A 13,088-nucleotide genomic window follows, 5' to 3' on the forward strand; every position below is an offset into this window, starting at 1 on the left:
TGTTGTCCAGGTGAGGAGACAGATTCCTGGTACTTCCTGCTCTCCTGTCTTCCTCTAGGGGGTGATGGAGCTTTAGGATCTACAAAAGTAGGATCCTCTGAACAGGCTTAAAGAAGGGAACCCTGGAACATCACGCTATGTTCCCATTTGCAATTTCTGTGATGTTTTACTTTCCCCAAAGCAATAATAGCTCCTATTTACTGAGCTGCATTTGGGCTTAGCATGTTACAAATATCATCTTGCTTAACAGTCATAGCACTGGCTGAAGTAGGCAATATTAGCCTACTTTTACAAATTAAATTAATGCAACTAAAATCACACAACTTGTAAGAGGTGGCATTGTGTAAATGTCATATGGCTCTCCGTCTACTTTAATTTTGTGATTTCATTGATCAAGGCTACCTATAGCTCCTCTCAGTTTATTTGTGCAGTAAAAGAAACAGCTCAGATTGATTGACCTTACTGACAAGTCGCCAGTCTTTTCCAACTTGGTTGAATTTTGTTAATCAGTCTTGGAGCCTAGAATGATAAAGGAACATGGTTCTCCATTTATGTCTGTATCACTATGATCTGCATTCTCATTTTATTTTGTTATTCAATTATTAGGTCTTTGGGGTCTTGTTTTGTCAAATCTATTAATTTGTTAAGGTCCTTTGATGCAAAATATGGGAGAAAATTTACCTCCTTTTGGGATAGGCTTTGTCTCCACTGGATTCTTTATATCTTTTTATGCTATTAGTACCTTCTCTACCTTTTCTTTCCCCTTTGCTTCTGCTATTCCCCCACCTTCCTCTTTATCCCTTGGCCTTCTTCTTGCCTTCTCTTTTTTCTCTCCTTGCTCTTCCTTTCTTTCTCTCTAGTTCATCATTACAGTGAGTGCAGCGCTGGTCAGAACTTCTGTTTGCTCTCAAGAAATGTAGGTGGATTATTCCTGAGATCTGTTTGCTTTCCCTCATCCAGGGAGCATTTAAATTTGTTCTCTCAGTACAGTGCCTTGGAAGGTGGTGGACCCAGCTACACTCAAGAGGGCTTGATTTCTTTTTCTTTGAGTACCAGCTTACCCATTGCCAACTTCTGTCTTGTTAGAAGCATACTACTGAGAGTCCTCCAGAATTTCTTAATCTATCTTCCTTCTCTTATTATGACCTCAGAGGTCTGAGTGTAGAGTAGTGTGACTTGTTACAACAAAATTTTCTATTTTTTTCCTTAGAGCTTTCTTTTCTATGTTTTGACATATTGTTCTTTTTTCCTCTTTTGATCATTGCTAGTGATTTTGGTTCTGGTTTTTTTTCTACTTATTTTTGTGCTAAAATATACCAGGCACAAACTTAAACGTTTTAACCATGTTTAAGTGTACAGTTCAGTGGCCTCAAGGGCATTCACATTGCTGTGCAACCACCAGCATCCCTCTCGCTCCAGAACTTTCTCATCTTCCCAAACTATAATTCTGTACCCACTACACAATAACTTCCCATTCTTCCTCCTCCCACCCCAGCCTCTCAGAACTACTTTTGTCCCTATGGATTTGACTATTCTAGGTACCTCATGTAAATGGAATCATACATTTTTTTTTGTCCTTTTATGACTGGCTTATTTCACTCAGCATGTCTTCAAGACATATTCATGTTGTCACAGGTATCAATGCTTCATTCCTTTTTGTGGTTGAATAACATTCCATTTTATGGATCTGGCACATTTTGTTTATTAGGACATTTGGGTTGATGGGTGATGTTTAAAATTTTTAGCTCTTATGAATAATGGTTTTATGAACAATTTATGTTCAAATTTTTGTGTAGAAATATGCTTTTGGTTCCCTTGGATACATACATAGGAGTCTAACTGCTGGGTCATATGGTGACCCTATGTTTAACATTTTGAGGAACTGCCAAACTGTGGCATACCATTTTACATTCCCACCAGCAGCACATGAACACTATTGCTCCACAGCCTCGCCAACACTTGTTATTGTCTGTCTTTTTGTTTTCTTACCTGAGTGGGTAAGAAATTGTATCTCATTGTGGTTTTTATTTGCATTTTACTAAGGACTAATGATGTTAAGCAGCTTTCCAATGTGTTTAGTGGCCATTGGCACATATTCTTTGGAGAAATGTCTGTTTAAATCCCATGCCCATTTTAAAATTGGGTTTTCTTTTTATTGTTGAGTTATAAGAGTATTTTATATATTTTGACTATTAGTCCCTTATCAGATATAAGATTTAGGTGTATTTTCTTCCATTGTGGACTGTCTTTTTGACCTGCTGCATGGGGCTTTTTGATGCCCAAACATTTTTAATTTTGATGAAGTCCAATTTATTTTTCCTTTTGTTATTTATACTTTTGTATCCTATCTAAGGAACCATTCATTGCCTAATCGAAGGTCATGAAGATTTACTTTTATGTTTTCTTCAAAGAGGATGATAGTTTTCATACATACTTTTCTGGTCCATTTTGTTAGGTGTTCATAAGACAATGAAAGCTATTATTCGTATAAGGAAATAAAGCTGAAATTCAGGAACTTAATAGGCAAGGAGATCTACCTTCAGAAATACGGTCTCTCCAAACAGTGCTCAAGTAACATTTTTGTAGATTATTGGGTAAATTTGGAATTTGGGCCAAATTTGGACATTTCTCATTAGGTCTAACCAGAGTCTGGAAAACACTGATTGTTTTCAAGACAAGAGTGAGGCTGGGGTTTTGCTGCTGCTGCTGCTGCTGCTGCTGCTGCTGCTATTTTTAATATGTCAGCATTCTTGACTATTTAGCTTCAAACTAGTTTCTTCTGGTCTCTGATATGACTTTAAACAAGCCTTCTGAAGTTTTCTGATATGGCTTCAAAAAGCAAGGTTTCCTTGACCTCAGTATTGTGTCCTTGACACCCACCAGCAGAATTCAGTGTTATCATCATAAAATCTCCTCCTTGGTCCTTCCTTGTTCAAGGATAAGAAGGAACACTAAATTCTTACTCCATTTCCCCAGATCTTCCCCACTGTGTTTATGTATTCTCTATTATGTCAACAAAACCTTTATTCAATTTCTGTTAATATCAGGTTAATCTTTTTGGTGTATTTTCTGGGATACTTGTTGAGATGGTAGTTGTGCAGTAGCATTTCAGAATCTAATGGTCAGCCATCATATGAGTACAAGATAAACAAAAATGACTATGAGTAATATTAGGAGGGGTTGGAGAGTAGAATGAGGTATGAAACATTTGCAGTATTCTAGAAAGCTCCCTCATGCTATTTTCCCATCAGTATTCTTCTAAGGGTAGCCATTCTTCTGACTTCTAATACCATAGATTAGTTTTACCTGGCTTTGAACTTCACAGGAATATAATTATGCAGTATGTGTATATATATATGTATACACACACATATACACACACATTATTTTGTGTATATATACATATATGTATATATTGTATGTGTATATATATTATTTTGTGTCTGACTTTTTTTTGGTCAACATTATTATAACTGTGAGATTCCGCCATACTGACCCATATGTTACCAATTTGTTCTTTTTCACTGCGGTGTAGTCTTGCATTGTCAGAATATTATATTTATCTATTCCACTCCTAGTAGGTATTTAAACTGTTTCTATTTGGGGCTTATGCTAGAGAAGCCATGGACATTTTTGTATCAGTCTTTGGCTGGACAGAGCTTCCACTTCTGTTTGGTGTATATCTTGGAGTAGAACTGCTGCATCATAAAGTATATGTTTCTTTAGCTTTTGTGGAAAAAAAAACATTAAGTACTGTCAACACTTCCCCAAAGTGGCTGTATCAAACGACTGTCCTACCAGCAATATGAAGGAATTCCAGTTGCTCCCCCTTCACACCAGCACTCCGTATTGTTAGTCCGTTGAATAGTAAGTCATTCTAACGAGCATGTAATTGTACCCATTGAAGATTTCGTTTGCATGAGCAATGATGTTCAGCATATTTTCATACATTCATTGGTCGATTTGTATCTTTTTTTGGTAAATTATCTCCATTCTCTTTTTAATCAAGTTTTTAATGGAATGATTTTTTATTGATTTCTATGAGTTTCTAAGGTATTACGGACACACGTCCTCTTTTAGGAACATAACTTGCAAACATCTCTTCCCAACCAACAGCCAGTCTTTTCTCTTCATGGTGTCCTGTGAGGGCCAAAATTGTTAATTTTTTAAAAGTTCATTCTGGGGGCGCCTGGGTGGCTCATTGGGTTAAAGCCTCTGCCTTCGGCTCAGGTCATGATCTCAGAGTCCTGGGATCGAGCCCCACATCGGCTCTCAGCGGGGAGCCTGCTTCCTCCTCTCTCTCTGCCTGCCTCTCTACCTACTTGTAATCTCTGTCTGTCAAATAAATAAAATCTTAAAAGTTCATTCTGTCAGTCTTTGCCCTTATGGATAGTGCTTCTTTCATATCCTACTTGAGAAGGCTATCTTTTGGCTATCGCAAAGTTATGAAGGTATTTTCCTGTTTTCTTCTAGAAGCTTGTCTTTATATTTGTTATATAGATCAGTGTGAAATTTCTATTTTTGTGTGTGGTATGAAGTGAGGGTTCTTTTCTTCCCTAATAGCTGTCAAATATTTTACTGTGATCTTAAGTTGAGTATTCAAGGTCAGGAGTAGGTTTTTTTTTTTTTTTTTTTGAAAACTCTTTAATATATCCATAAAAGTCATACTACCTTATAGTTTTTGTAAAAACCATACCTATCATTGTCATGTACAGCCACCCCATCAGATCATCTAAAGTGCTTCCCTCCACCGACATACCATCCCATGCCACGCCAGTAATAATCTGACTAATTGTGATGTCCTTGCTTGCTGTGGGTTACCAGTGTCCCAGTAGCTGCCAGACACAGAGGTCATCTGAGCATTCCTTCAATATGTGAGCAACTCAGTCCCAGAATCCAGCCTTGATATTCTATCTTCCAGGGATACTTTGAGTAGAAATCTGTGTCACTTAAAGTCCTGGCAGGAAACGTAATTTCACACAAGTGTCTCACCTGGAGATCCTTTATAAGGAAGCTAGAGCAGTGGAAAAAGTTAAAGGAACCAACAATGGTCTTGAAATAACCAGAGATTAGCAATGGGAGAAAACCATCAGCGTCCCTTTGATTTAAGGGATAAAGCAAATAAATAAGTGATAGATAGAAAGAAGGTAGTAGATAGGTAATAGTATCACCTAGGCCCAATCAAAGCTAGACAGCAGGGACCATCCTGCAAGAGATTCAGTGTGGGAGGCTCAAAGCTGGTGTCAGAACTGCATCACTAAAGTAGGGCGAAGGGTAGGAGGAACTATGTAGACTTTTCCCTCCTTCCCTTGTCCTTACCTCCTCCTCGTGCCTTTCATTGGCCAAATCCAATCAGAACGCATCTGGAAACACAGCACAAATAATGCAATTCATAGGGGTCAGCCTTCCAGTGTCCCGGACAGAGAAAAGAAAGTCTGGGGATGGATCTGGAGGAACAGGCAAATAGAGAATAAATAGCACATATTGTGGAACAAAAATCAAACTAGACTAAGCAAGATTACTTTGGAAACAGTGAAAATAACACCAAAGAAAATGGAACTAAATTGTCCATATAAGCGATAAACTATTACATATCATAGATACAACTAAAAAACACGTCCACATGTAGAATAATAAATAAGTGGGAAGAATCTAAAATGATAAATATAGGTACTAAAGATTGAGAGACTGCAAGTTGGAGACATTTCCAGTGATGCAGAGGCGGTGGCTGTTTATCTATGGTTCCTAGCACATTCCCTCTGATATGAATGGCTGGATGGGTGAATGCATACTGAAAATAGGAAAAAAATAAAGGAAACTAAAATTGACAATAATATGTTATTTTTTTAAACTGAAAGCAAAGCCATGTCTGAATCATTTGAAATAGAAATTGTAAATCAATTTTAAAGGTGCAAAAAAAAACCAAGCTAGTCTTGGATTTTGCTGCTACAACAATGAATAATAGCACATATTCTTCTCAGAACCTTCAGAGAAAAATAATATTACCTAAGAATTTGGAGCCAACCCAACCATTTATTCATGAGCAGAGCCAACAGAAGAATGTTGTAAAACTTGTATTTAACCAAATCTGAGATCCATTGGTTGTAAGATGACTTTGTTCTATTAACACAAGTAAAAACTTCGAATTACATTTTAACACAGTGTTTTAACCGTGATGCTGAGTGATGCATGGATTACTCCGACATTATTTCCCTTGCCTACAGTCGCATTGCTTGGTGTGTGATAAGGCGATCCTTTTGAGTGTATTTCATTAGCAAAAGATAATGCAGTTTCATCTGTTTGTGAGTTTCTTCCTTTCTTAGGTCCTAGAAAGCACTTGGTTGTGGTTATACAAGGAAATGTGAAATAGCAGTAATTCTTCCAGTGTCCTTTGCTTTATTGATAAATATAAGCCCTGCTTTGTTTTCCTCTCTTACTGCACCCAAAGTAACTTTGTTTCAATGCCAAATTAGAATGTAATATTTTTGAAGGCATGTTAAACATCAGTAAAATTTAACATTTATTATACTAGTGTTTCAGGAAACTCCAAGTGATGGACAGAGCGGACACAAACTCCACTCCCCTGTAGCAAATTGGCCACTGTATCGTGGGTGCCACCTGGTGGACAATGATTGTAAGACACAGCAATTACAAAAGTGATCTCAATTAAGACGTTGAAGTGTATTGTAGGTTTATAGGTGAGCTAGGGCATATTGAACCACTGTAATGGCTCATTTTATGAGTCGACGAGGCCAACGGGTGCCCAGGGGAAGCATTATTTCTGAATGTGTCTGCGTCCAAAGGAGATCAGCCTTTGAATGAGTGGGCTCAGTAAAGCAGACTACCCTCCCAGCATGGGTGGACACCATCCAATCCTTTGAGGGCCTGAGTAGAACGAAAGGGTGAAGGAAATTGGAACTCACCACGTTTGCTTCCTGCCTGCTTGTGAGCTGGGACATCAGTCTTCTGTCCTTGGACTGGGACTTAAACCAGTCCTCTTTCCAGTTCTCGGTTCTCACGTCTTTTTCCTCTGGAGTTCCACCAGCCAGTCCCCTGGTCCTTGGGCTGACAGACAACAGATCGCAGGACTTCTCGGCCTCCATGCTTGCATGAGCTAATTCCTCATAATAAACCTCTTCCCATGTCAGACCAGCTTATGCAGGGTGACAGGTGGGAGTGACAAGAAGAGGTTGGATTTTCTCTTTGACTTGAAGGGGAATCAGTAGGATTTGCGGATGGCTCAGATGTAGGGCATGAGAAAAGGAGAGGAGTTAAGAATGACACCAAGGTTTTGGACTGAGCACCAGGAAAAATGGCAGTTGCTGTGATGGAGATGAGGAGGACTTGGGTGGAGGAGTTTGCCTGGGGATTGGAAACTCAGTCTGGAAGGAGTTCAGCGTGAGATGCCTGGCGGCCATGGAAGGAACTGTCAGTGGGAGGCTAGATATGCAAATCTGGAGTTCTGGGCAGAGAACAAGACAGGAGGTTTAAACTTGAGAATTATTCACATTAAAATGGGTTTGAAATCCTAAAACTGGGTGAGATCTCCAGAGATGGTGAGAAAGGAGATCTAAAAATTGAATCCTAGGGTGCTCCAGCGTTCAGGGGTCAGGGACAGAAGAATGGACCAGGAGAGTCTGGCCAGATTGGGGTGTGGGTGTGGAAATTAGCCTTTGCATCTCAAGACCTGAGCGTTCTCTTGGGCTCCAGCCAGGGGAGGCAGCTGGCTCTCTGGACCCATGTCTGGTTGGATGCATGCAGATTACTGCTAGTGCTGCTTAACATGTTGCCCTAAAGCATGAAAGAGACGTAGGACACCAAATCTCGTTCAACATATTTATCCTAGGATAGCGGATGACCCAGCGGCCTCTGTGGATCATTCAATTCACCTTGCTTCTCTGAGGGTTGTCACGACCTCCTAGCTATGGAAGTGTCCGGATTCCGGACCAAAAGGAGGAACCGCCAACAGGGGAGCACTCACCTCTCCTCCTCTAGACCTCTACCTCGTCCCCCTCTGTCCTTCACCTACTTTAGCAATCGGGGTTGGGGAATGAGATGGAGCCTGGAAAGGACTTCTGGGGGACTTAACAAAGACTAACATGAGTTTTACTAATTCTGGAGTCTCGAAGCCCTACTCCTACCCTTTAGTTTAAGTGAAGGGTTTTCTTCTCCGCGCCCCCCTCCCAGCCCAAGATACGGTATTGAAAGTTCTCTAGTTGTACTATATCAAGAAATTTCTGTTTCTTTCCTAACAGGATTAAGAAGATATGGTAAAATTGGATCTATTTCTGATAAGATTTTCACATTATACTACGACCACATGGGCTTTATACATAAACTGACTCCAGACCATTTTGAAGCTGATATGTCACTTAGAACCTCTGGGAATCCTAAAAGTATTTTTGGACAGGTTAGTGATAAAATGCATTGAGACTGTTTGCCTTGTTTTAAGAATTGATGTCCCACTGTGTGCACAGAATTATGGGAAAACGAGAAGGTGTTTTGCTTGAGACAAACTCTTATTAATGCATTTTGCTCCATCTGACTATAGGGGAAACCTCCACATGCCAAAGGACCCCTCCAAAACCTTCTTCCCAATCCCATACTGGGTTCTATAAATTTAGCTCCACCCAGAATATCTCCCTACAAATATCTTCACAGCAACACCACCAGATGTTCTAAGCGATTACTTAGACCTATGTCTTCCAACCCAGGTTCGCAGTACATTTGATTTTTCTACCTCCCAAGGCTGATCAAGAAACACGAGTTATCTTTTCCCCGCTGGCTTACCTCTCCTCTTTTGTATTCACCCTGCACCTTCATTTTTTCCTTTTCTAATGCTCTTATAGAAAGGAGATACTATCTTCTTCATAAGTGACGCTACACAGAGGTTTTTCGAATAATTTTAATGCAGAATGTGCCACTTGTGAAGGTTCTGCCTGAGAACACATCACTTGGGCATACAGTTGGGAAAATGGACTTTCTTCACTGTATCAGCAAAGAATCCGATTTTTTTTTTTAAACTTGGCTTTAATGAAACCATCCCTTTGTCCTAAAGGAAACAGAATAATGGCTGACTTTAGTGTTCATAGATATTCCAAATTACCAGACCAATAATTTTCCTAGATATTCCAAATTACCAGGCCAAATTACCGGAGTTGAAAACATCGTGTTTTCACTCTCCTTGTCTGAGATGCGAGGAGAGTGACGTGGGAACTTCCCTGAGATGGTATAGGCTGCCACGTGACCTCCCCGCGACCATTTGGTGCTGTCACAGGACCTCCCCGTGACCGTACAGTGTTGCCATGGGACTTGCCATATATTTGCTGTTATGTGGGCTCTGCACAGACACAAATCAAAGGACATGAACAGGAGAGTAGGACTTACTGAAAAAGCAGATATCACCATTTGTCACTAACTTTACAACTTCTAGAAACGCATTAGTTCTCTTATGTGAAAGTTTAAATTATTAAAATCAAAAGCCAAGTTGGGGTTTTTAGCAGCAAGAGGAGTTCACCTCCCAACCCCCAAAGCAAACTACAGACATCCTCTCTGGATAAAAATAACCACGAGCCTTTATTTGGCTCTATGTGCCAGGCAGTGTTGTGCGTTCTTACATTTTTATAACAACTCTTTATCTTCATTTTACGAAGAAGAAAACGAGGCACAGCAAGGCTAAATAATTTAGCCCAAATTGCACACGCCACTGGGTAGTTCCTGGATCAGGCATCTCCCTGGACAGCAGGGTCCAGGGCCTGAGCTTTTGTCATGTGTGGCCTTTCACTGGCCTTGTACACACTTTTCGTGGGATGTTCTTGTCACTCCCATGCTAGAATGGCATTGGGAATTCTCAAGCACTTACAGCCTTTTCGAGGGGCTCTTTAAAGAGCCTTAAGACATCCATTCAGTCTCATGCCAATTCTTGCCTGTTTCCTACTCTGTTCTTCCAAAGATCCAGGGGACAGGGCATGACAGAAAATGGGTCTTAGAGGCACCATTGAATGCCTGTGCCCCCAGCCAGTCTGAACTATCTACCACCTACTCCCCATGTCATGTCCATCAGGTCAACCCCAGCATCCCCTTCGGGGTGGTCTTTTCAACACACCCTTCTCTGATCCTGATCCTGTCCAGCTTTGTGTACTTTAGGGACCATCCCGAGGCAAGGAGAATTGGCAGCCGCTTTCAAGTGAGGAGACATATGCCGTGGCCCCTTCCTTAAAAAAATACTCCAGTGGGGCGCCTGGGTGTCTCAGTCATTAAGCATCTGCCTTCAGCTTGGGTCATGATCCCAGGGTCCTGGGATCGAGCCCCACATCAGGCTCCCTGCTTGGCAGGAAGCCTGCTTCTCCCTCTCCCACTCTCCCTACTTGTGTTCCCTCTCTTGCTGTGTCTCTCTCTGTCAAATAAATAAATAAAATCCTTAAAAAAAAAATACTCCATTAAGAACTGAGCTCCAGGGGAACCTGGGTGGCTCAGTGGGTTGAGCCTCTGCCTTCGGCTCGGGTCATGATCTCGGGGTCCTGGGATCGAGCCCCACGTCGGGCTCTCTGCTCAGTGGGGAACCTGCTTCCCCTCTCTCTCTGCCTCTGCCCACTTGTGATTGCTGTCCATCAAATAAATAAATAAAACATTAAAAAAAAAAGAACTGAGCTCTAAAATCTGTACCTCTAGGCCCCTTCTACACAATGGAAAACACCTCCACCCACCCTTGCACTCCGGCCTTCTACCAAAGGCACAGGAACCCTAAACTGAACCTTACTCCCCAGAATTTCTTTGCCTCCCTAATGGAAAAATGCATTATCCCTTGTGCACACACGGATCTACAAACAGAACATGTTGAAATATGACTCCTACCGATAAGCCAAACACTACTGTTGTAACACCCACCGGAAACCAATCTGATATTTGCATTTTTCCCTAATTAAAATATAAAATAGTATAAAATGCAATGTCTTTTGTTCTTTTCCTTCTCCAGGCTCCTGATATGGGCTTCGAAACTGCCCTAGCGCCTCAATACATCGCCTTAAAAGAAATTATCTTTTATGCGTACGTGCCTGCAAATGAACCTGAGGGAACCATATACACCAAGAAATTCAACAACATGCACTTGGGGAAAGTGATACACTCCAGGTAGGTACTGATTTGCCTCCCGTTTATTTAGACTGCACACTGGTTACTCAACTCCAAATTTTGAGGCAACTTCTTTGAGTGGTTTCCTTGGTGAAATAGCGTTATGTCTTTTTTTGATGCCTCAGATGGCCTAATACATTTATAGACGCCAAGGTGGCTTGAGTGAGGCCCCAGGCTTAGAAACACAGGGCTCGTTATGTAGGCACTATCGGGAAATGTGCTCTGTCATCTTGAGTATCAAACATGTTCTCGGCTTCATTGGACACTATTTGCCCACAGGGTTCACACACATGGCCATTCTCACATGTCTTGGAGACAGACACATCTAACAGTGTGAAGGCCATCTTGCATGAATTACTGCATGGCTGGGTATGAGATACTCTTAGCAGTGCTTACTTCTAAGGTATCAGCAAGAGCCACCAGCCCTTAAAGCTACCTTTAAGTCTGAAAACTCTCTTTGAAGAATGTGATGAATTTTACGACTCCCGAAATATCTAACAGCCAGAAAAGGAACAATTTCAGATGACCAGAAACTCAACCCTGTTCTTTTTTTTTTTAAGTGGGGAGAGGGGCAGAGGGAGCATCTTAAGCAGACTGCCAGCTGAGTGTGAAGTCAGACACAGGGCTCGATCTCACACCCTGATGTCATGAACCTGAGCCAAAATCAAGAGTTGGACGCTCAACTGACTGAGCCACCAGGCGCCCCTGAACTCACCCTGTGGTGAGTGGGTCCTGTTCCACCAGGGTGAAATCTGTTTATTATATTTGTATTGGGCCGTCAGTATGCACCTTGTCCCACAGCCAACAACTCCACATATCATGGGGGCAGCTCACACAGAAGTGGAGGTGAAGACTGAAATCACATACAATAGAAAAAGTCTGGACGTACATTTTTTGTTGTTATTGTCATTGTTTCTTTTGTTTCTAACAAGGATTATAGAACTTTCTATGTTGAGGAAAAGCACCCGTGATCTCTAAAACTATATTTTGTTTTCAATGGTTTTTGTATGGGTGACATCCCAAGCCACTTAGTTTCCGTAGGTATGTCCTTGTAGAAAACATAGAATCAGGGCGCCTGGGTGGCTCTTTTGTCAGTTAAGCAGCTGCCTTTGGCTCGGGTTGTGATCCCAGAGCCCTGGGATTGAGCCCTGTGTTGAGCAGGGAACCTGTTTCTCCCTCTGTCTGCTGCTCTGCCTGTTTGTACTCTCTTTCTCTATCAAATAAATAAATAAAATCTTTAAAAAAAAAAACATAGAATCACTTTTTAAAAGATTAGCATGATAATCTCAATGTTAATATTAATTTTTTACATCCTGTTTATTTTAAAAAACATATGATCATTCTCTTAAGCATCCAAATACGAGTTTCCCTTACTATGTCAAAGTACAGCAGTCCTATGAAACTTTTCACGAGCTGGACGGGAGTAAAACAAAGAAGCAATTACCCTGAATTTACATGGAAAATTTTCTGAGCATTCCCAGGACCCCCCTCCCCCCGCCAAAATACCCTCTATTAGGCTTTTTCTGATACCTTAGGACACATCTTGCTAACAGATGCACAAAATAAGTGGAGATAAAGCCCAGGTGCTCACCCAGGTCAGAGCTCCGGCGGCTTGATGCTGAGATGCCCTGTGGAGTTTACGGGGAAGGGGCTGGGCGGGGCCCCTATAACAGATCTGCTCTCTGCAAAACAAAAGCGGGATGCTCTTCTCACTTTTCGTGTTTTCTCATAAAAGTGAAAATTCTCTTCAGATTTCTTTGAGTTAGCAAACACAAGTGCTAACACAGGTCTTTGGTCGAAGTGAAATGGCGTAAGGCGAACTTTTGAAATGTGAGGAACCTGTACTTGAAAATTGGAACAGTACATTCTGTGATCAGACTCAGGAATTTGGTTCTATTGTGCAGAAACTAGGGAATGAGCATCTCCAAGGCAGGAAAGGGGAGGGAAGAGCCAGGATC

At 41.2% G+C, this 13,088-nt stretch overlaps 1 protein-coding gene across 1 annotated transcript in view; it reads left to right on the plus strand.

Annotated features, from left to right (window-relative positions):
- The window catches only part of LOC111148698 (cation channel sperm associated auxiliary subunit beta), a 120,758-nt gene that overhangs the window by 51,817 nt on the left and 55,853 nt on the right, over positions 1-13,088 (plus strand). The window contains 2 exon segments of the mRNA XM_022505492.1: positions 8,256-8,410; positions 10,976-11,130. Of these exon segments, the coding sequence (XP_022361200.1) occupies positions 8,256-8,410; positions 10,976-11,130 (310 nt within the window).

Source organism: Enhydra lutris, unplaced genomic scaffold (genome assembly GCF_002288905.1).
Source record: "Enhydra lutris kenyoni isolate GAN:26980312 unplaced genomic scaffold, ASM228890v2 scaffoldscaffold20, whole genome shotgun sequence".
NCBI classification, from domain to species: domain Eukaryota; kingdom Metazoa; phylum Chordata; class Mammalia; order Carnivora; family Mustelidae; genus Enhydra; species Enhydra lutris.